The sequence below is a fragment of the Empidonax traillii genome, unplaced genomic scaffold, assembly GCF_003031625.1.
Source record: "Empidonax traillii isolate 1590-97213 ecotype Southwest subspecies unplaced genomic scaffold, ASM303162v1 scaffold23:size2178997, whole genome shotgun sequence".
NCBI lineage: Eukaryota > Metazoa > Chordata > Aves > Passeriformes > Tyrannidae > Empidonax > Empidonax traillii.
The window spans coordinates 1,022,252-1,045,404 of record NW_020955216.1 but is presented as its reverse complement, the minus strand read 5'-3'; the positions used below and the strand labels follow the sequence as shown (position 1 = coordinate 1,045,404).

Below are 23,153 nucleotides of genomic sequence, written 5' to 3'. Positions count from 1 at the left end.
TGGGTTTGCTCTAACTCTGTTTTCACAGAGATCTCTGAGGACGCAGGGAAGAGCCTTGTGCCATCGGACAGTGCAGAGCACAGCGGGGACCCCAAGCCTGCTCCAGCCGATCCGAGCGCTGCCCGGGAGGACTCTGGCTTCCTGTGCTGGAAGAAGGGCTGCAGCCAGGTGTTCAAGAGTTCAGCAGCCCTGCAGACACACTTCAACGACGTCCACGCCAAGCGGCCTCAGCTGCCGGTCTCTGACCGCCACGTCTACAAGTACCGCTGCAACCAGTGCAGCCTGGCCTTCAAAACCATTGAGAAGCTGCAGCTCCACTCCCAGTACCACGTCATCCGGGCAGCCACCATGTGCTGCCTCTGTCAGCGCAGCTTCCGAACCTTCCAGGCCCTGAAGAAGCACCTGGAAACCAGCCACCTGGAGCTGAGCGAGGCCGACATTCAGCAGCTGTATGGTGGTCTCTTGGTCAACGGAGACCTCCTTGCTATGGGCGACCCTTCACTTGCAGAGGACCACACAATAATAGTTGAGGAAGATAAGGAGGAGGAGAGCGACCTGGAAGATAAGCAGAGCCCGACAGGCAGTGATTCCGGTTCAGTGCAGGAGGACTCTGGCTCAGAACCAAAAAGGGCCTTACCCTTCAGGAAGGGCCCTAACTTCACTATGGAGAAATTCCTAGATCCATCTCGCCCATACAAGTGCACAGTCTGCAAGGAATCCTTCACACAGAAGAACATTCTCCTGGTCCATTACAATTCCGTTTCTCATCTGCATAAACTGAAACGAGCCCTCCAAGAGTCTGCTACTGGGCAACCTGAGCCCACCAGCAGCCCAGACAACAAACCTTTTAAGTGTAACACCTGCAATGTGGCCTACAGCCAGAGCTCGACCCTGGAGATCCACATGAGGTCTGTCCTGCACCAGACCAAGGCTCGCGCGGCCAAGCTGGAGGCGGCGGGCGGCAGCAGCAACGGGGCTGGCAACAGCAGCAGCAGCAGCAGCCTCTCCTTGGGTTCGTCCACACCAAGCCCCGTGAGTGCCAGCAACAGCAATGCTTTTGCAACCACCAGCACGAGCACTTCAGGCACCACTCCCATTCCCAGCCTGCTCAACCAGGTGTCCAGCGACAGCGTGGGAATTCCTCCGCTGGGTAACCCTGTAAGCACTAACATCTCCTCCCCTTCAGAGCCCAAAGAGGTGAACCGCAAGAAACTGGCAGACATGATTGCATCCAGACAGCAACAGCAGCAGCAGCAGCAGCAGCAGCAACAGCAGCAACAAGCCCAAACCTTGGCACAGGCACAGGCCCAGGTCCAGGCCCACCTGCAGCAGGAGCTGCAGCAGCAAGCTGCTCTCCTGCAGTCCCAGCTCTTCAACCCAGCACTTTTGCCGCACTTTCCAATGACCACTGAGACCCTTCTGCAGCTGCAGCAGCAGCAGCATCTCCTGTTCCCATTCTACATCCCCAGCGCTGAGTTCCAGCTCAATCCAGAAGTCAGCTTGCCTGTCACCAGCGGTGCACTGACATTGACTGGGACAGGTCCAACTTTGCTGGAGGACCTGAAGGCACAAGTTCAGCTCCCTCAGCAGAGCCATCCACAGCTCTTGCAACAGCAGCAAGGTCAGCTGTCCTTATCACAACCCCACTCCGTCCTGTTACAGCAGAGCCAGCACCCAGAGAAGAAGAATAAATCCGTAGTGAAGGAGAAAGATAAAGAAACCCCACGGGAAAGGGAAAGCACAGAGAGGGGAGACAATAATGTAGCATTGAAGGAGTCTCTGCCTGATAACTTAAAGCCCAAAGAGAAGAAGGACTTTGTGCCAGGCAGTAGTTCAGAACCCTCCATCTTGCCCCCTCGAATCGCCTCTGACGCGAGGGGCAACGCCACCAAAGCCTTGCTGGAAAACTTTGGCTTTGAGCTCGTCATTCAGTACAATGAGAACAAGCAGAAGGTGCAGAAGAAAAACGGGAAGACAGACCAAGGTGAGAACTTGGAAAAGCTGGAATGCGATACGTGCGGCAAGTTATTCTCAAACATCCTCATCCTGAAGAGCCACCAAGAGCATGTTCACCAACATTACTTTCCCTTTAAGCAGTTAGAGAAATTTGCCAAACAGTACAGAGAACACTACGACAAACTGTACCCACTGCGGCCTCAGACCCCCGAGCCACCACCCCCGCCTCCACCGCCTCCCCCTCCGCTCCCTCCAGCTCCTCCTCAGCCGGCTGCTGCTCCTGCCATCCCTACTTCTGCCCCACCTATTACCTCTCCCACAATTGCACCAGCCCAGCCGTCTGTGCCACTCACCCAGCTCTCCATGCCCATGGAGCTCCCCATCTTCTCACCACTCATGATGCAAACCATGCCCCTGCAGACGTTACCCGCGCAGCTGCCGCCCCAGCTGGGCCCTGTAGATCCCCTGCCCGCTGACTTGGCCCAGTTGTACCAGCATCAGCTCAACCCCAGCCTTCTCCAGCAGCAGCAGAACAAGAGGCCACGGACACGGATCACCGATGACCAGCTCAGAGTCCTTCGGCAGTATTTTGACATTAACAATTCCCCAAGTGAGGAACAGATCAAAGAGATGGCAGACAAGTCCGGATTGCCCCAGAAAGTGATCAAGCACTGGTTCAGAAACACCCTGTTCAAGGAGCGCCAGCGTAACAAGGACTCTCCATACAACTTCAGCAACCCTCCCATTACCAGCCTGGAAGAGCTAAAGATAGACTCACGGCCTCCTTCTCCGGAGCCTCAAAAGCAGGAGTACTGGGGAAGCAAGCGATCTTCTCGAACACGCTTTACTGACTACCAGCTCAGAGTCCTGCAGGACTTCTTTGATGCCAATGCTTACCCAAAGGACGATGAATTTGAGCAGCTTTCTAACTTGCTGAACCTCCCAACGCGTGTTATAGTGGTGTGGTTCCAGAATGCCCGTCAAAAAGCTAGGAAAAACTATGAAAATCAGGGAGAAGGCAAAGATGGGGAGCGACGCGAGCTCACAAACGACAGGTACATTAGAACAAGCAACTTGAACTACCAGTGCAAAAAATGCAGTCTGGTCTTTCAGCGCATTTTTGATCTCATTAAACACCAGAAAAAGCTTTGTTACAAAGATGAGGATGAGGATGGACAGGATGATAGCCAGAACGAAGACTCTATGGATGCAATGGAGCTCTTGACTCCAACCAGTTCCTCCTGCAGCACACCAATGCCCTCACAAGCTTACAGCACACCTACATCTTCAGCCAACACGACCTCCTCAGCTTTTCTGCAGCTCACGGCAGAGGCAGACGATTCCTCCACCTTTAGTTCTAAAGTAGAAGCTACAGATGAGAAACCAAAGCAGTCTGAACCTCCAAGTACACAGCAAAACCAAACCCAAGAGAAGCAAGTGCAACCAAAGCAAGAGTCTCAGCAGCAACAGGACCAAGGAGAACAAAAGACAAGTTCAGCACACCAAAAGATTTCACAGTTATCCTCCCCCTCTTCACTGCAACAGCCACCTCCTCCCCCTCAGCCCCCTCAGTGCTCCTTATCACAGTCAAGCCCAAGTCCATCTCAGCTCTCACACCTCTCCCTCAAACCCATTCACACCTCCACCCCTCAGCAGCTGGCAAACCTACCTCCTCAACTAATCCCGTACCAGTGTGACCAGTGTAAACTGGCATTTCCTTCCTTCGAGCATTGGCAGGAGCATCAGCAGCTCCATTTCCTGAGTGCACAGAACCAGTTTATCCACCCCCCATTCCTGGACAGAACGCTGGATATGCCGTTCATGCTTTTTGATCCCAGTAATCCACTATTGGCAAGTCAGCTGCTGTCTGGAACATTACCACAGATTCCAGCGAGCTCAGCCACCTCACCATCAACTCCAACGTCCACCATGAACACGCTGAAGAGAAAGCTGGAGGAGAAGGCCAGCGCAAGCCCTGGAGAGAATGACAGTGGGACTGGGGGAGAAGAGCCCCAAAGGGATAAACGTCTAAGGACAACCATTACCCCCGAGCAGCTGGAAATTCTGTACCAGAAATATTTGCTCGACTCCAACCCTACACGGAAGATGCTGGATCACATCGCACATGAAGTGGGCTTGAAGAAGCGCGTGGTGCAGGTTTGGTTCCAAAACACCCGTGCACGGGAGAGGAAGGGGCAGTTCAGAGCTGTGGGGCCAGCCCAAGCCCACAGAAGGTGTCCCTTCTGCCGAGCTCTCTTTAAAGCAAAGACAGCTCTGGAAGCTCATATCCGATCCCGTCACTGGCATGAGGCCAAGCGAGCTGGGTACAACCTGACGCTGTCTGCTATGCTTCTGGACTGCGATGGGGGACTCCAGATGAAGGGAGACATCTTTGATGGAGCCAGCTTTTCCCACATGCCACCAACTAGCAGCGATGGACAGAGTGTTCCCCTCTCCCCAGTGAACAAGAGCATGGAACTGTCACCTCGAACTCTGCTGAGTCCATCCTCCATTAAGGTGGAAGGGATTGAAGACTTCGAGAGTCCATCCATGTCCTCAGTCAATTTGAGCTTCGACCAGACAAAGTTGGACAACGACGACTGCTCTTCTGTGAACACCGCGATCACAGACACCACCACAGGAGACGAAGGCAACGCAGACAATGATAGTGCAACAGGGATTGCAACTGAAACCAAATCCACATCGGGACCCAGCGAAGGTCTGACAAAAGCTGCCATGATAGCAATGTCTGAATACGAAGATCGTCTGTCTTCTGGTCTGGTCAGCCCAGCTCCCAGCTTTTACAGCAAAGAGTACGACAATGAAGGTACCGTGGACTACAGTGAAACCTCCAGCCTTGCAGACCCCTGCTCACCCAGCCCTGGCGCAAGTGGTTCAGCCAGCAAGTCTGGTGAGAGCGGGGACCGGCCCGGGCAGAAACGCTTTCGCACTCAGATGACTAATCTCCAGCTCAAGGTTCTTAAGTCATGCTTTAATGACTACAGGACACCGACCATGCTGGAGTGTGAGGTCTTGGGCAATGACATTGGACTGCCAAAGAGAGTTGTTCAGGTCTGGTTCCAGAATGCAAGGGCAAAGGAGAAGAAGTCAAAACTCAGCATGGCCAAGCATTTTGGTATAAACCAAACAAGTTACGAGGGACCCAAAACAGAGTGCACTTTGTGTGGCATCAAGTACAGCGCTCGGCTGTCTGTACGTGACCATATCTTCTCTCAACAGCATATCTCCAAAGTTAAAGAAACCATTGGAAGCCAGTTGGATAAGGAAAAGGAGTATTTCGACCCAGCTACTGTACGTCAGTTGATGGCTCAGCAGGAGCTGGACCGGATCAAAAAAGCCAATGAGGTTCTTGGTCTGGCAGCTCAACAGCAGGGCATGTTTGACAACACCCCCCTGCAAGCTCTGAACCTTCCTGCTGCGTACCCAGCGCTCCAGGGCATCCCTCCAGTCTTACTCCCAGGCCTCAACAGCCCATCCTTACCCAGCTTCACTCCATCCAACACAGGTGGGTACAGGTGTTATCCTGCTCAGGCACACTTGGCACATCTCTAGCACAGTCATTTGTTCCCTCGGAATGACTGATAGATAACAGGATTCCCAGCCCATTAATCCAGCATGTTGACTTTATGAATAAGCAGTAGGTATTTTATCTTTAATTCCTCAACTCAGGTTTTCTAGCAAAAGTGTGAGCTAGAGCAATGCCTAGACATGCTGCATATCTCTATGTGTTACCACAGACTAGAAATCCTGAAACACCTCCAAGGAAGTGGAAAATGAAGGATTTATCCAACGGAACAGAAGGACTAATGTGCTGAATACAATGTTCATTATTCCTTTCCTTTTGATATTAAATTAGGTTTATATAGTCCTATGCTAGGTGTTCAAAAATCCAGACTCTTTCTAGGGACAGCTATGGTGTGCCTTGGTAGCATTGGTGACAGACGTGGAGCATCTTTATGTGTCCCTGTGATGATCTCCAGGACAATTCCCAGTGCAGCTAAGGATGGGTTTTGAGTGATGAGTAGACATGACCTGAAAGTACCTTCTCAACAAACAACAGTGTAGCTGTGGGACAAATCTAGTTTGTATTTTAATAAGATTTTTTCGTAACAATGCTACATAAAAATGAAATTTCATGTAGTCCTTTGGGTGGCCTAATCTCAGATACTGGACTTTATCTTTTGATAAAGTCCTTTCCCTTGTATATGTTGGATAGGTAGAAAGTGTAAGCCATGTGGCAAAAACTGTCAGTGGAAGGTGCAGGTCAGTTACCAGGAGTGACCTAGAAAACGTGATCCCAAGGCCTTGTTTCACTGCGTGTCTGAAGGGCCCCTGCGCGTGCCAAGGATTTTCCATGCCACCCTTCTGTTCTCACCACAGATCTTATTTCAGAGCACTGGGACAGAAGCATCTCTTTGGCGAATCATGTTGTCACCCTTTTGCAGGTCGCTCTGCACTGTCTTTTTAGTGCCTTAAATTTATGACAACTAAAATTACTTTTTTGCAGTTCAGTCTATGTTGTTGCTTTTATTTTTCTCTGAAGCACAGGATGTGTCCTGAGGAGATGGGACAGCATCTGATGAATCTTAAACGCTGTCAGTGACTGCCTAGACAGGACTGAGCTGTTTAGAAAGTCAAACAGACTATATGTGGCCTTTAGATAAAGCTCCAAAGGTCAGGCCACGGCAGCTCCGGGCCTGTCAGAGCAGATAAGGCCATGCATCCAAGAACACTATGAATTACCTGCTGCTCCTGCACTTGAACCTCTGAGGAACATTCAGCTGGGGAACATCCATTTCAGTGGTGTCCATCCATAATGTGCCCTTATCCGAGGTCTCCGGGCCCGCTGTGTGGAGCCTCACTCTGTACCTGTCCTGCCATCACAGATCACTGTAGTCTCAACACCATGTCAGGAGCAGACACAGGTTTCAGAAGGGTTTGGATCAGATATGACTGAACCCTCCAGGCTTTGGCACTGTTCCTGCTCAGGCTGTTCCCTGAGCAGCCCCTGCCACAGCGGTGGGACTCAGGTTTGTCAGGGAAAGGTTGGTTTTCACTTGTGGGTTTTGCAGCAGGTGGATTCTGGAGCAAGTTCCTTCTCCAGAGACGGGAGCAAATGAGGCTGTGCCAGCAGGACTTTGGAGCTTTGGGGTTTTTTTCCCAGAATAGCACTGAGGGACTTCCCAAGTAAAACGTTCCTCTTTAGGAGCACCTTTGCCAACTGCAGCAGTCGTGAGTAATGGAGGTGACTCTGGGAGCTGCACACATCTCGCCCCTAACCACTGTCATCTGTGAGAGCAGAAATAGGCACCAGGGACAGTGTTGTTACTGGCTATTCTTGCTGTTGGGAAGAGGGACAGGCTTCTCATTCCACCATTAATCCATCTCCTTAATGAGGAAGCAACACAGTGCTTTTAATTCCACCCAAAACACAGCACTCGTGCCCAGGAGGAATATCTGACCACATAAACTCTAGAATTGCTCAGAAGCTGAGTGCCCAGAGCTTCTGACATTGGAAGGGGTTGCATCAGAGGTTTGTGGATTCATGAACACCACCCTAAATAAGGACAAAGTAACTCTGGTCTAGTCTGTTCAGTTCCCAGTTGCCATGACCAGAACTTCCCAGTCTGTGGGGGTGTGGCAATACTGAGCATTCCCACCCTTTGGTGTAGCACCATTAGAGCAGATCCTGACATCAGTGTTAATCATTGGGGAATTTCAGAGCAGTAGCACATCAGCTGTGCTGGGCATCCCAGGCACTGGTGGGCGTCCCTGTCAGACACCGCGGTCGCTGCCACTGGACAGCGCAGTCAAGGCAGCCGCAGGTGGTGGTGGCTGAGAGGGCACGTCCCCATGGCACAGGGCCTGTGGAGCGGGACAGGAGCCATTCTCCAGGGTGGGCGGGAGCAGGGAGGGGCTGTCCGACCCGTGCTGTGGCAACGCACCAGCTCAGGCTGGTCGATGCCCTCGTGCAGGAAGATGAGGCTGTATGTGGCACTGAGTGCCGTGATCTAGTAATCACAGTGGGGTTGGATCAAGGGTTGGACTTGATGGTATTGGAGGTCTCTTCCAACCCAGTTAACTCTGTGATATTCTATGGTATTTTATGCAGTGGAGACAGAGGCTCCGGAAGGGTTGTGGGGTAGCCTGGGGTCACCCTCATGCTTTCTGCCTGCCCAGCGCTGAGTGACTCCTCACCTCTCTTTCTCCCTCTTGCAGCTTTAACTTCTCCCAAACCCAACCTGATGGGCCTGCCCAGCACAAGCGTCCCTTCACCTGGCCTCCCCACCTCTGGATTACCAAATAAGCAGCCCCCGGCCGCTCTGAGCTCGCCCACCCCGGCACAAGCCACAGCAGCCGTGGCCCCACAGCAACCTCCGGCGACGACCCCACAGCCACAGCCGCAGCAGCCGCCCCCACCGCAGCGCAAGGAGAAGGAGAGCGAGAAGGCAAAAGAGAAGGAGAAGGCACCCAAGGGGAAGGGGGACCCCCTGCCAGGGCCCAAGAAGGAGAAGGGGGAGGCGCCGGCGGGCGCCCTCGCGGCCCCACTGCCTGCCATGGAGTACGCGGTGGAGCCCGCCCAGCTCCAGGCGCTGCAGGCCGCCCTGAATTCAGACCCCACCACCTTGCTGACGAGCCAGTTCCTTCCCTACTTCGTCCCCGGCTTTTCCCCCTACTACGCCCCGCAGATCCCTGGCGCCCTGCAGAGCGGGTACCTGCAGCCCATGTACGGGATGGAGGGGCTGTTCCCCTACAGCCCCGCGCTGTCACAGGCGCTGCTGGGGCTGTCACCTGGCTCGCTGCTGCAGCAGTACCAGCAATACCAGCAGAGTCTGCAGGAGGCATTGCAGCAGCAGCAGCGGCAGCAGCAGCAGCAGCAGCAGCAACAGCAGAAAGCGCAGCAGCCCAAAGGAAGCCAAACCCCCGTCCCCACGGGGGCTGCCACCCCGGACAAAGACCCTGCCAAAGAACCCCCCAAGCAAGAAGAGCAGAAGAATGCACCCCGCGAGGTGTCCCCCCTCCTGCCCAAACCCCAAGAAGAGCCCGAAGCAGAAGGCAAGGGCGCGGACTCCCTCTGCGACCCTTTCATCGTCCCGAAGGTGCAGTACAAGCTGGTCTGCCGCAAGTGCCAGGCGTGTTTTGGCGACCAGGAGGCGGCCAGCGACCACCTGAAGTCCCTCTGCTTCTTCGGCCAGTCCGTGGCGAACCTGCATGAGATGGTGCTTCACGTGCCCACCGGCAGCGGCCAGGGCAGCGGCTCGTACCAGTGCGTGGCGTGCGAGAGCACGGTGTGTGGGGACGAAGCCCTCAGTCAGCATCTCGAGTCAGCCCCGCACAAACACCGAACAATCACAAGAGCAGCAAGAAACGCCAAAGAGCACCCCAGTCTATTACCTCACTCTGCCTGCCCCCCCGACCCCAGCACCGCATCTACCTCGCAGTCGGCCGCTCACTCAAACGACAGCCCCCCACCCCCCCGGCCCCCCCCGGCTTCCCCCCACGCCTCCAGAAAGCCCTGGCCCCCGGCAGCCCCCCGCGCCCCGCCGGGGAAGCCGCCACCGCCGCCTTTCCCTCCTCTCTCCTCATCTTCAACGGTTACCTCAAGTTCATGCAGCACCTCAGGGGTTCAGCCCTCGATGCCAACAGACGACTATTCGGAGGAGTCTGACACGGATCTTAGCCAAAAGTCAGATGGACCGGCGAGCCCGGCGGAGGGGCCCCGGGACCCCGGCTGCCCTAAGGACAGTGGTCTAGCTAGCGTAGGAATGGACACCTTCAGATTGTAAGCTTTGAAGATGAACAATGAAAATGAATTTAAATAAAAAAAGTTAATAACAAACCAATTTCAAAAATAGACTAACTGCAATTCCAAAGCTTCTAACCAAAAAAAAAAAAAAAGAAAAAAGAAAAAAAGAAAAAGCGTGGGTTGTTTTCCCATATAACGATGCCGGTGGGTTTTACATTTCTTTTTTCCTTTCCTTTTAATAAAATAAAACTTTGAAAAAGAAAAAAAAAAAAATCTGTTACATTTGTCCTCTCGAAGGTACTGTTGGTCTGGGAGACGAAGGCCCGTGCTGCCTCCTCGCGCCTGCGGAGCTCGCGCCCCTGTACATTGCCCCTGTCCGATCCCCCGTTAATAGCACAGCAGAGCCCGGCAGCGCTGTATGGGAAAGCAGCCCACCTGGAGACAGTTTTAAATTTCTTGCTATCTCAGCATTCAGATACCAATGGCTTGCTAAAAGAAAAAAGAAATGTAATGTCTTTTTATTCTCAGGTCAATCGCTCACACTTTGTTCTGTTTTCAGAATCATTGTTTTATATATATATATATATATATATAAAATTTCTTTCGTTTGTTTTGGGGTTTTTGTTTTGTTTTTGTTTTTGTTCCAGAAAAGGATTTTTTTTCTTTTTTTTTTTTTTCTGTTAATTTAAAATGGGCAGAAAGTATTCAAGAGAAAAACAATGTGAACTGCTTTAGCTTTTCGGGGATTTTAAGGGTAGCTTTTCTGCTGAAGCCAATTCCAAGGGGAAAAGTTAAGCACTCCCACTTTTCAGAAAAAAAAAAAAAACCCACACAGAGAGTGTTGAGGACTTGGAGCTTAAAAAAAAAAAAAAAGTTTTAAAACAACTGACTTTCTGTATTTATGATAGATATGACCATTTTTGGTGTTGAGTAGATTGTTGCATTGGAAATGAACTGAAGCAGTATGGTAGATTTAAAAGAAAAAACCCTTTTGTGTACATTTAGCTTTTGTATGGTCCAGCTGACGGCTTCTCATTTGATGTTGTCTTGTTCATTCCTAGCCAGATAGATTGCGATCCATCGACTCGCCTGAGCTTTTCTCCCCTTTGTACCTTTATCCCCGTCCCCATCCTGTAATCTTCCACTTATGGTCGCTACCTTCATTTCTTAGAGGGTGGTTGCATAATTATTTTATAAAAACTAAAGAAAGAAGTTCAAAGGGTTTTGGGGGTCAGTAGGATCCCTTGCAGAATATTTTTTGTTGGGGGTTTGAAACTTTTTAAGGCATATACATACGATTTACCTATGTCTGTTACCCTTGTGCACTTATTTTGTTCTTATTTTCCATTTCTCTTTTTTTTTTTTTCTCTTCCCCTCTTCCTTTCCTCATTTTGTAAATGCTTCAAAGACTCTGTTCCTGACCTCTGAGCATCGGTTCTGTTTGTGTAATTAGGCTGCACTCTGTTCCTTCTTTTGAAAAAGAAAAAAAAAGGTTTTGTTACATTTTTTTTCTCTAAAGAAAATTCATGCTTTAAATAAAAATCCAAAGACATACCCTTCACCACTGGTGCAGAATGAGCAAAAAGGATTCTTTTTACTTGAGAATTTGTTTCTGATTTAAACAAACAAGTCTAAGTTTAAATAAAGAATAAAAAAAGTACCCAGGTTGTTATCTGTGCTTCTTCTGCAAGCAGAGAGACAACTTTTAGCGAGCACCCAGCGCACCCCTGGCAGGTTTCTCTTTCCAAGTTCTCTCCATGGCAGCAGCGGGTGCCAGGCTCAGGGATGCCCAGAGCCCCCCGGCCCCCTCTGGGCACCCGGGCACACCTCGGCCCAGACTTTGAAAGGAAAACTTTGTGCTGCTAAAATGTAGATTTTGGAGATGTAGATGCTTTGCTGTACCCTTCCGTAACCAAATGCCAACAGAAACAACCTCCTTCTCCCCCCGGTTTCCTCTGCCCCCGAAAGCGCAAAAGCCTTCTCCCCACCATCGTCATCCTCCTCCTGCTTCAAAAGGGAACTTGGAAGACTGTGAATGCAGGTTCCTCCCGCCACCTCCGGCTGCTCCTCCCCGGGCCGAAGCCACTCGCTGCCTCCACGAGAGACTGGAGCATCCGAGAGACGAGCGCGGGTTCGGTTTCTAGCGGGACACTTATATTTTTATGGAATTTTGGTTTTAGTTCGATGAAAGACTAGATCCTGAACAGTTGTACATATTTCTAGGGTAATGCACAGTGCATATTCCTTTTTTAATTGTTTTTTAAGTAGTCGATACTAAAGCGCGAACCACCGGATGTTCCTCCCAGGACCCAGCTGTAGCACAAGGTGTCAAAACCGGAACCACGTACCCACGGAGCATTTGCTGTTTTAACAAACTGTTTTCTTTAACAGAAGTTCTTGTATTTCTCCCCGTGTTTGAGATGAACATTTTTTAAATTCTAAAGTTGTACAGTTTTTTGTTTTCCATTATTTTATCTTGTTTGTAATTCTATGAAATATATATATATATATTTTTTGCCATTTAACTGTTGTATGTTACTCTGTCTGTATCATATAGAAATTTTTTTGTTTGTTTTGTTTTGGATTCTCTCTGTGATGCCAGTTCCCAGTTTAACATGAGCTTTATCTGTCCAATTCCGCAAGGTCTCTTTTGGAAATCCTTTTGTTTTGTCTTGTTTCGGTTTTTTAATTATATTGCTTGGTCATAGTGCAATTTCTCTCTCCTCCTTCCCCCTCCTCCTTCTCACCCACTAAAAGGTTTTATAAATTCATTTTCTTGTATTTTTTCTAAATGTTTCTAGAGACTTTTCAGTGCGAGGTTGCCTCCTCCTCCTGCCTGGGGCCAAAGAGGGGACCCCACGGCCCCGCTGGGACCCTCGGCCCTGCCAGCGCCGGCCTCGCGCCCGCAGAGCCCCAACACCCGCCCCGGGGGGCTGCGGGAGCGACGTCAGCACACGGGAGCCCCTGCGTGACCCCCAGCCCACGCGTGGCCTTTCCAGCGAGCGACAGAGAGGGGCCGGGCTGGGCATGAGGAAAACACTTCAAACTTAGCATTGAGCGGGTTTCTTTTTTATTTTTAATAAAAAGCTTTTTTAAGTGGTGAAGATGGCCAAAGTTTCATACAATTGAGAATAAAGAGAGGCGTCAGGGGTGTGTGGGGCCGCCTGGGGCTGGCGGGGGGCAAGGGGGGCTGACACAGCCGGCACGCTCGCTGAAATATATTTTGCTTTAAGAAAAAAATTAAACTTTTAAATGGAAGCAGAAATTGGGGTTGGTTGGTTGGTTGGTTGGTTGGTCGGTCGGTTGGTTGGTTGGTTGGTCGGTCAGTTGGTCGGCACTGATACTGCCCACTGTGAAACAAAGCTTTGACTATTTTTTCGTTTTTATTTGGGGGGGCAAGTTTGGGTAGAACAGAAAGCATAAATGAGGTGAAGAGGGTTATGAACAGCCTTTGCAATGTACAAAAACTAGAGCAAGTGAAACCAAAAATGATGTTCTTGGTGTTTTTCTATACTGTAGTCTTGTTAGCTTTTTTGTTACTGTAACAATGCTGATCTCGAACTGTACCAAAATACATGAGACTGACAGAAACAAACCACATGGAACTTTCAAAACTTTAAAAAACTGTCACAAAAGACTTTGTTGTCATAGTTGAGTTGACTGTAGATGGTAATTGAATATACTCCTTTGGAACTATTTCATCACGTATGTTTCCTGCTCATTGTGATACATTAAAAAAAAATGAGCAAAAGCTCTCGTCTCGATGTCCCGCGTGTGCGGTGCCGGGTCCGTGTCGGGTGGGTGTGTGCCAAGTGGCACGGTGTGACATGGCATGGCATGGCTCAGCAGGGCACACGCATTGCCCCACGCAGGTGGGCACCGCCACAGAGCTGTGTGTCTGCACACGTGTGCACGCACTAGCACACGCGTGTCCGTGTCCCTCCCCACGTGGCCATCCAGGTGCTCGTCAGGGGGACAGCCCCTGGGCTGATGCTGCACATTCCCATTCCAGTGGAAGCAATGAGCCAAGCAGCACCATCCGTACTGTGGCTTTGGGATGCTCTGCGTGTGTAAAGGACGTTACAAGTGCAGTTAATTTTATGAAATGATTGCAAAAGGATTCTGGGCACGGTGCTGTAATGAATGGTTCAAGGGAAAGCACAATGCTTTCATGGTCATTCTGAAACCTGTAAACTAAAATCACATCTGTTTCCTTCTGCTGATAAACCGAAAGGAGATGCAGGTAAGTAGGCAAGTGATGACTCCTTGTGCTCCCTCTGCAGCAGGAAGGGAACCCACAGGAACTGTTGAGTGTTCAGTACACAGTTCTCATGCCAAAAAATGCCTCTTGCAGCAGAAAATGCTTGAAATTCATTAATAGGGACCACATCCATCCAAAAGGAGTCGCAGGGGCCACCGCTCATCTCTAATTTATAAGAGCAGCAATAAATAATTTACATCCACCATCGCAGGTGAGGCAAGTGTCTGCCCAGTGTTGGGTGTCCTCGGTGCTGCTGCCAGGACAGCAAGTGCCTTCCTCCCCCTCCACGGGAGTAGGGGCTGAGCTCCACAGTGTCCAGCAGAGGGGCATGGGGAGGAAATGTGGCAGCTCCCAAGGGTGCAGAGTGTTCTTTGGTTAAGACTCGTTCTGACTCAACCTCCACAAGCCATGAGTTACGAAGTAGAGTGAGTCAAAATTGCCAAGCCCCCCATGACTCCAGATGCTCTGGCATACTCAACCCACCCCTGCCCAAGAGCAGCCTCAAAAAGGAACACCCTGTGCTGCGGGTGACCAGGGTGGCAGGGACAAGCGCACTTGGACACGCTGTGGCTCAGGGACTCCAAAACTCGCTTCTGGCCAGGCTGCCCAGTCCAGTTCCTGGCTTGGGCACTGTTCTTCTGGAATGTGCCTAAACAGACTGGGATCTGGATTGTATCTCAGCTGGTTAGGGTTTTTTTAATGGGAAAACTCCATCCTGCCTTTTCCACAGGTGGACGGGACTGCACTGGTAACAGGGTCACCAGTGTGACCCTCCCACCACCAGTGTTTGCACTGCTCTGTGTTAACGTCACTGCTGTTCCTAGACCAGCCGTTTTGTAAGTTTATTATATAACGTTGCTATTTATTCCTGGGTTGAATTCCAGTGTAAAACAGCCACGCTTGAGGAAGTGCCTCGTTAATGTTCAGGAAGGTGTAAGTGGCCTCGAGTAGCAGCACAAGCTGCAAACTAAAAACCTCTGCGTGAGCCTCCTGCTCAGAGCAGCCCATCCGTGGGAATTGTGCAAACCTCTGACAGGAATAAAAAGGTTTTTCCATGCTGTGATTCTGGTGAGAGGAGACTGGGAGTCATTTTTAATGACCTTTCATTGCCATCACCTCAAAGAGATTCAGCTTTCACTAGTGTACTGTTACAGACCAGTAAAATGCATATTTATACAGCCAGAGCAGGACCTGCCTTGCCGATGGATTTGGAGCAGCGTTTCTGCCCAGAAGGTCCCAGGGAGCTCAGCCCTGGCACGGCACAGAGGTTGCAGCAACGTCACTCCTGCAGATGGGTCCCTGCTGAGCCAGGCAGGGTCCCACACTCACACCTTGGCTAAGCAGTACTGGGAGGCTGCTGAGAGCTAACCCAGATGGATGTGATCGGAAACTGCCACCAGGCCCCAGCTCTGCCAGCAGTGGCAAAGGGTTAACTCCATCAGCGCTTAAACTCCAATGTGGAGTGGTTCTCTCCTCCAAGCTCGTTAACAAGGTACACCTGATGATCTAAAGCATTAGAGAGTCATTTTAATTAACACTCTGCCAGAGGGGATGTGGTGAAGACACTGATTTCACTCCAGTGACTTTCTATTTTGGTGTATTGCAGAATCGGTGTGTTAGTCCCCCGGCTGATGTGAGCTAATCCAGCTGCCACTGCGTGGGCACAGCCACCGCTCAGCTCTGCAGGGCAGCTCAGCTCTGAGCGCTGGCACCGTCCATGGGTCGAGGTCACAGCTCCTCAGCGGTCCATGTGGTGCTGGATCCAGTGCCTCATCCCCAGCAGGATCCAGCTGGTTGTCCCCAACCCACCAGCAGGGCACAAGTGGCAACAGGTTGGCAGCACCACAGAAACGACAGACACAGCCCTGTGGCCATGGGGGCCCTTCCACACAGGACCACAGGGCTGAGGGCACCTGGCTCTGCCCACTGCCCCACCCCAAGGGATGGCACCCGCTCGAGCCGTGAACGAGCCGCAGCCAGCAGAGCTCCGGGTCTTCCACTGCCTCTGCAGTGATGGAGGAGAGACTTCACACTGAGCCCTAGAGAACAGACAGCGGTACCTATAAATGGTATTGTGCTGTTGGTTAGATGGGAGCATGATGTTACTTAATTAATGTTTTAATACCCTAGGCATCTTCTGTGCCGTATAATTCATATCGATTCGGCTGTGAGCATGTTCAGTTAAAAAGACTCTCTTTCCTAAGCAAACTTTCAATTATATTGAATTGTCACAGCGAAAAAGGGTCTTTTCTCAGCATGGGGGAGGGGGCTCTGTGCCAAACCGCTGCTGGCCAGGATGGGCACACGTGCACACACACCCACGTGTACACACACACATGTGCACACGTGCTGCATACATGCACATGTGCTCAGGCATAGTGCCCACACCCCCCTGCCCCATCACTTCCACCCTCTCTGAGCTTTCAGTGCCACTCCAGCATGGCTTGTGGCTGTGGTGGTGGGTCAGTGGGGTTGGCCCCTGCTGCAGCCAAGGCACAGAGCTGGGAATAGCAGGGGGGTCAAGAGAGGCCAATGCAAAATCAGAATTGGCAGAAAATTATCAGTAGGGCAGAGAGAAGGCAAAGCTCCTCTTCCCCCCACAGTCAGGTTGATGTGGTGTGGAATATTGAATGTTTTGGCAGAGCAGCAGTTGTTCTTTTTTAATCAGCAATTCAGTGTCTGTTGTGTGATGCCATGTCCCTCCTGCTCCAGCAACACCCGTGATCAGCACTCACAGCAGCAGGAGAGGACACGGGACATGACCAGCCTTGCCACATGTCCTTTGGCTCTGCCGTGCACCAGTGAGAGGCAGCTGGAAGGGGTCCCCCTGTATGCCTGCGGCCAGGAAAGGCCATGGGGACAGACATGGGAGCAAGACCATAAATTGCCTTGTCCCATCCTTACTGGGCTTTGTGGGGCTGGGACTTAGCTCTCGGCAGGCAGGCAATTTATGGAAGGGCATCTGCAAAGGCCCTCCATTCCAGGGCAGGTTTGCTGTGGCACAGAAAGGTCCCTGCCACATGCCCAGCGGGTTGCCCCGATCGCCTGGTGGCCTTCCTGCCCAGACCGCGCAAGGCGAAGCAGACCTCGGGGCTCTGCTCCCAGGGAGGCGTGTCACCTTCTCACAAAGAGGTGGAGACAAGGTGGAAACCGATGTCCACACGCTGCCACCGGAGCGCTCCAAAGCGCAGGATCTGGCTCTGTCCCTGGCAACCCTGTGGGGATGTGGGGAGGGCGTGGGGTGAGCGGCGACAAAGCGACCCCGGTTCAACTCCGCGGCGATGCCTCGGCACCTCCGAGACGGGCTCTGCACAGGGCCACCCCCAGCGCCAGGGACCTGCGCTCCCGCAGTCCCGAGGGGAGCAGCGCAGAGACGCGATGGCAAAATATTTAAGGATACATGTTTGCTCTCAGCAACAGAAAAGCACCTTGGCGTTCCGGAAGGATAAAAGGAGCAGAGCCACGGTGTGTCCGCTCAGCCGCGCGTGTCGTGGCAGCGGGGAGCTGCCAGCTCTGTCACCAGCCCCTACCACGGCGCCGCAGCCCTCGGGGCCACCCCTCGTTCCCAGCCCTGCTAAGCCTGTCGTCCCCACAATGCGGGGAAAAGAAGGCTGCTCCCCCACAGGCTGTCCTCTAGCAGGGAGGCTTTATCGAGGATTTCTGTCCGTTTTTTTTTTTTTTAATAATGAGGCAAAGATAAAAATTCTGTATTTTCATTACTCCCCATTTTCACAGCCCGCTGAACAAAAACACAAAGCGCTTCTCCCGCTGCCCCTTGCTCCCCGGCCCTGCCTCTTTCTCCCATGGAGTTCAATTAAAGAAAGGCGAAAATTGAAGCTGTTGTACGCAAGGCGATTGCAACATGCATATTTGATTTTTATGATGGATCTAAATTGCTGAATAAGGCCGTGGAACAAAGGGAGACTGCGGCTTCCTGCCCATCACAGCCAGGCAGCCACTGCAGAACAAAAGCGCCAGCCATTAGGGGCTCAGCGGGGAGACACATTATATAAATGACTTTGTTTCTCTGCCCCTTCCCCCCCACGGGGGCTCGGACGGGGCTGGGGGCTGCTGATTCCACATCCCGGGGAGAGCAGGCGGCGGGCGCGAAGCCTTCACAGAGGCACAGGGCAGTTGCGGGGAGCCCAGCACGCCCAGCACACGCGGCGGCCACGCCGAGGCCGGGGCCAGCCTGACCCCCGGCTCCTGCCCCTGGCAGGATGCAGGTGAGCCGGCATCCTCGGGGATAAGGTACAGCCTGACCCCGGCCTCCTTGCCACTGGTCGGTTTTGGAGGAGCTGCCATCAGGTCATGGTGGCCCTGGCACAAAGGGAATGCCCCTCGGGCATTTGGTGACACATCCCTTTGCAGCCCAGGCTGTGTGGGAAGTGGCACTCAGGAGTTGGGGCAGCAGCAGCACCTTAGGAGGACACCTGGGAAAGGCCAGCCCAGACTGCCCCCATGGCCCTACCGACGTCCTCACTGTGTGAAGCAGCGCCCACAGCCCACCAAGCCAGGAGTGCTGAGCACCAGCAGTGGGGGTCTGCACCTATGGGGAGCTGTGGCTCTGCTCCTGCTCGCAGGACCTGCCGGCTGTGTTCAGGGAAAGGTGTTTGTCAGGGAGGCTTTGGGCAGAAGATCTGTGATTTCTCAGTCTGCAGCGGAAGGTGCTTGACAAGGATGGGATCTGGTTAGGATCAGACCAGGTCGGCAGTGGATTTCCCACTGGCCTCTTGAAGCTGCTGCAGCAGAGAGTTGGGCTATGCTCCATGGACAGTGTTTCTGCACGGATGTGCACTGACACACTTTGGTGGTGCAGAGGCAAACCTCCACAATGTGCCTGAGTGATGGGTATTGCCAAGATGTCCCTGTGTCCTGGCACAGCCCCCAGCTGTGCATAGTTGCAATGCCTGTGCACAGTGGGCACAGCAGAGCCTGGCCTATGTCACGCTGGTGTCCAGGACTCGAGAATGGCACTGCCTGGCTGGAGGGGACAGGCTCGGGCCTTGGCTGGTGCTGGCCCTCATCCAGCTGTGTGAGTTGCTCTAGCCATGCTGGGGAGTGCCGGGGGCTGCTCCAGCTCATCCCCTCCTGCTGAAAATGTGACGAATCACTGCAGAAAAACAACCAGCCTGACTGAACACACGCTTTCCTTCCCTAATGCATCCCCGAGGTCCTCTGCCCGGCATCTCCCCCTCTGTACTGCACCGCGGAATTGCATCCTTCAGGAATAGTGTCCTAATGGATCTTCCCAAACCCCTCCCTGTGCTCTGTAGAGCAGGAAGGAATGTGGAACGTGCCACCTTGTCAGTGAGGATGGCCGTGCCAGGCAGCCAGTGTTCTAGGGGGCACTAGGCACTGAGAGCCCACAGCCCCATTTTCACCCCCCACTGCCACACATCCCACCATCCACAGCACTGCTCACCACTACCTGCCTACCGACAAAGTGGATTGAGGGGACTGTACCGAGGTTTTTCTGGGACAGCCTTGGCAGGATGCACAGTAAGGGAACAGGGCACCTGGGGAAGATGTCCCAGGTGGAATCCTGGCCTGGTTTGGGAGGAGGCACAATTGTGGGGGAGACTGTGAAAAAGCTGGGAGCAGCCTGAGAGCTGGCAGGGATGTGTTCAGCTCTTTAAAGTTTGATTTCCATGACCTTTTTACTGCTGGCTGCTGCTCCCCCGGTGCCACTCCCAGCACTGACTGGGGCAGGTTGTGTTTTCCCTGCTAAGGAGCTAAACTGAGATGCTGTGTGTAAGAAATGGGAAGTGACAAGATATGACCGAAGCATTGGAAATCAATCCAAACTAAATGTGCTTCTTAACTATAAGTGAACAGTTGAAAACAATCCTCTTTTATAGCCATGGAGATAAATACTCTGTTTTTATTAGGAAAAAATTGCTTTGGACTGAATAAAGTCGTTTGATTAACAAGTCAAAGCAGATGGTTTATTGATGTTTCAGAAAGGAGTTTACAAGGTCTAGTGAAAAAAGAGCCCCAGCTCTGAATTAACAAATTACCCGGGTATGTGGGACATTGACAGTTCACTGCTAATAGATTTATGGGCTGCTGCTTGGGTGTTTCATCCCCATTTGGTTTATTATGATAAAATATTGGGGCAGGGGTAACCTATAGCCTCCCTGCAATATACTGTATCGACCCCTGACCCCGGGAGCCTGACAGCAAACCTATATATTAGATTCTTAATTTGTCTTAATCTAACAGGATCGGCCTCCACGCTGTAATTATTTTCCAAAGGCGATGGTGTGAGTGTGTGTGAGCACTGCAGGTGAAGGTGGATCACTTTGTCTATTGCACTGGACATACAGTTCAACTGCCGAGGACTGAAGAGACCACAGCAGGAAGGAGACAGGAGCATCAGTGTCCTGTGAAGCAGGACATGACATTGAGAAATAACAAAATTCCCAGGTGCTGTAAATTAACCCCATAAACCAATTTATGGGAAGGCCCTGGCAGCACCTGGAAATACTCAACAATTGTGGCTGGCAATGTGGGGACTTGAAGAAATGGGGCCGATCTCCAAACTTGCCTCTATTGCTGGAGCAATCACTTCTGAGGAGCTTGTGTGAAACCTTCGGTTTCTCCTACTACTTTTTAAACATCACCTCCTAAGGGCACAGGAGCAGCAATTACCAAATGTCAGAAGTCAGGCAGGTAAGGCAAAGGCTGACTTGGCTGAGCAGGGATCTTCTCTTGGAAATAAGGTGAAAAAGGAAGGTGTATGCCCAGTGGAAGCAAGGTCACAAGGCAAGAGAAGAATACCAAGATGCTGCTCACTGTAGGGAGAAAATTTGTGTGGCCAAAGCCGCCAGAAATATGGGGGAGAATAAAAAGATTTTTTTTCAAATACGTTAATGGCAATAAGCAGTGTAGAAATAATATCAGCCCATTACAGGATGAGGCTGGTCATCTCACAAACAGGGACAGAGACAAGGCAGAGGTGTTCAGTGCTTTTTTTGCCTCTGTCTTCAACACAGATGATGGATCAAGGGGGTCTCAGTGCCCTGCACTGGAGGGCCATGACTGTGAGAATGGTCAATTCCTAGTTGACCCTGGGGAGGAGCAGGCACTGATCTCACTCTCTGTGACCAATGACAGGACACGAGGGAACAGATGGAGCTGTGGCAGGGTAGGGTTACGTTGAATATTCGAAAAAGGTTCTTCACTCAGAAAGTGGTTGGGCACTGAACCAGACTCCTCAGGGAAGGTGTCACAGCACCAAGGCTAACAGAGCTCAGTAAGCGTTTGGACAACACTCTCAGGTGCTTGATGTGATTCTGGAGGTGTTCTGCACAGGGCCAGGAGTTGGGCTCAGGGATCCTGATGGGTCCCTTCAACTCAGCACATTCTGTGCTTCTATGACTCTGTGATTCCTTCTCTTCGTTACTGTGTCAGCTCACACACAGCAGCTCTCCTGGGTGAGTGCACCTGAACTGCCACCGCTCCTCCTTCAGAGAGATGATGAGAGCATTCTGTGCTTTGGGACTTCCCTTTTTTGTGCCCAAGCAGGGTAGTTGTGGTGCCTGGGTTTAGGATCAGAGAGGCCCTGGCAGACCACACCATGGTCCATGCCTCCTCCCCTGCTCTGTGCCTACCAGACACTATCCTGTCCGTCCCACCAGGCTGGGGCAGAGGCAGGGCTGACTCCAAAAATAGCCGCAGGGAGCAGCGGGGCAGACGCTCCGGAGCCAGGGGCTGTGCTAATCCCCCGCCCCAGTGGGCTCGGCAGTGTCTGCGCGCGCCCGAGGATGACGCGGTGATGAATGGGGAACAAATGTGTCTTTTATTGCTTCCAGTGCACACAGGCGTTTTCTCTCTCTCTTTTAGAGGGGTTGTCAGACCACTGGAAACAGGAACTCTCATGATTTGTTCTGCAGCCATTTCCCTTTCTCTTCTGTAATAGGATCTGCAGAAATGATTTAAAGAGCTGAAGGCAATTTAGTGTCTTCTTTACCTCTCTCCCCACACATCCTATGAGTTCACCAGGTACCCTCTAGATGAACTAATCCTACTGCAAAATATTATTTCTGGGCTTTATTCCTCTAATTAATTAACTGTCTGCAGCTTTATTTACCAGGTTCTGGATTAACTCTGCGACCAGTGACTATCCAGAGCTGCTGCTTGCTCCAGCGCTGTCTTTCACTCTGTTTATCTTTTCTTTGTGGAGGAGGGGCTCCAACATACACAAACTGTCCTGAGGCTTAGCAGATATTCAGGGAATCACAGGACTGTATCTCATCTTCTCCAGTAATCAGTAACTGTCTCGCACCTCAGAGGAATCACAGCAAAATTTCTTCCCGCGTGCCATCGCTCCACAGGAAGCAGAAGGAAAATGAAAACATCATTTTAATATTTTAACAGTTGACATTGCAATTTTAATCTCACCCCAAATGCAGGAGCACTGGAGGGGGCACCTTCTTGCTCTCTTCAATTACCTGACAGAAGGTTGGAGCCAGGTGGGGGTTAGTCTCTTCTCCCAGCTAACAAGCGACAGGGCAAGAGGAAATAGCCTCAAGTTGAGTCAAGGGAGGTTCACTTGGATATTAGAGAGTTCTTTTTCACAGAAAGGCATGTAAAGCTCTGGCACAGTCTGCCCTGGGAAGCTGTAGAATCACCATCCATGGAAGTGCTCGAAAAACATATGGATGTGGCACTTGGGGACTTGGTTTAGTGCTGAACACGGTGGTGGTGCTGGACTGACAGTTGGACTTGGTGACCTTAAAGGTCTTTTTCAACCTCAATAATTCTGTGATTCTAAGCTATCACAGCTGTGAGCACGGGTGCCACAAATGTAACCTCTTAAGGGACTGCTCAGCTCCAGCACATCTAGGCACATTCCCACAGCTGGATTAATAACATCAGCAAGTTTGTGTACCCAGAACTCTTTAGTTGGGAGTGAAGGCTCACGGAGTGTGCACAAGGGAGCAGCCAGCTCCAGAGTTTTCTCTCCAACTCCTCCAGCACTCTCAGGAGTTCTCTTTCCTTCCTCCCTGCTCTCCTGGCCTCAGATGCCACTGTGGCTACTCAGCCTGGCCACTGGGCTCAGCCGTGCCACAGCAGGAGAGGCTCTGGAGCAGGGGGAGCTTTGCTGCTTGAGCTGCTCTTGGCGGGCTCAGGTTTAACAAGAGTTCCCAGCACATGCCTTGG

The 23,153-nt window shown here is 51.6% G+C and overlaps 1 protein-coding gene across 4 annotated transcripts in view; it reads left to right on the top strand.

Annotated features, from left to right (window-relative positions):
• The window catches only part of ZFHX3 (zinc finger homeobox 3), a 129,409-nt gene extending 115,984 nt beyond the window's left edge, over positions 1 to 13,425 (top strand). For all 4 annotated transcript variants that reach the window (XM_027903459.1, XM_027903441.1, XM_027903449.1 and 1 more), the window contains 2 exons: positions 29 to 5,482; positions 8,197 to 13,425. In XM_027903459.1, coding sequence (XP_027759260.1) covers positions 29 to 5,482; positions 8,197 to 9,764 — 7,022 coding nt within the window. In that variant the 3' untranslated portion in view covers positions 9,765 to 13,425. The remainder of the gene's footprint in view (positions 1 to 28; positions 5,483 to 8,196) is intronic.
• The last annotated feature ends 9,728 nt before the right edge of the window (positions 13,426 to 23,153 follow it).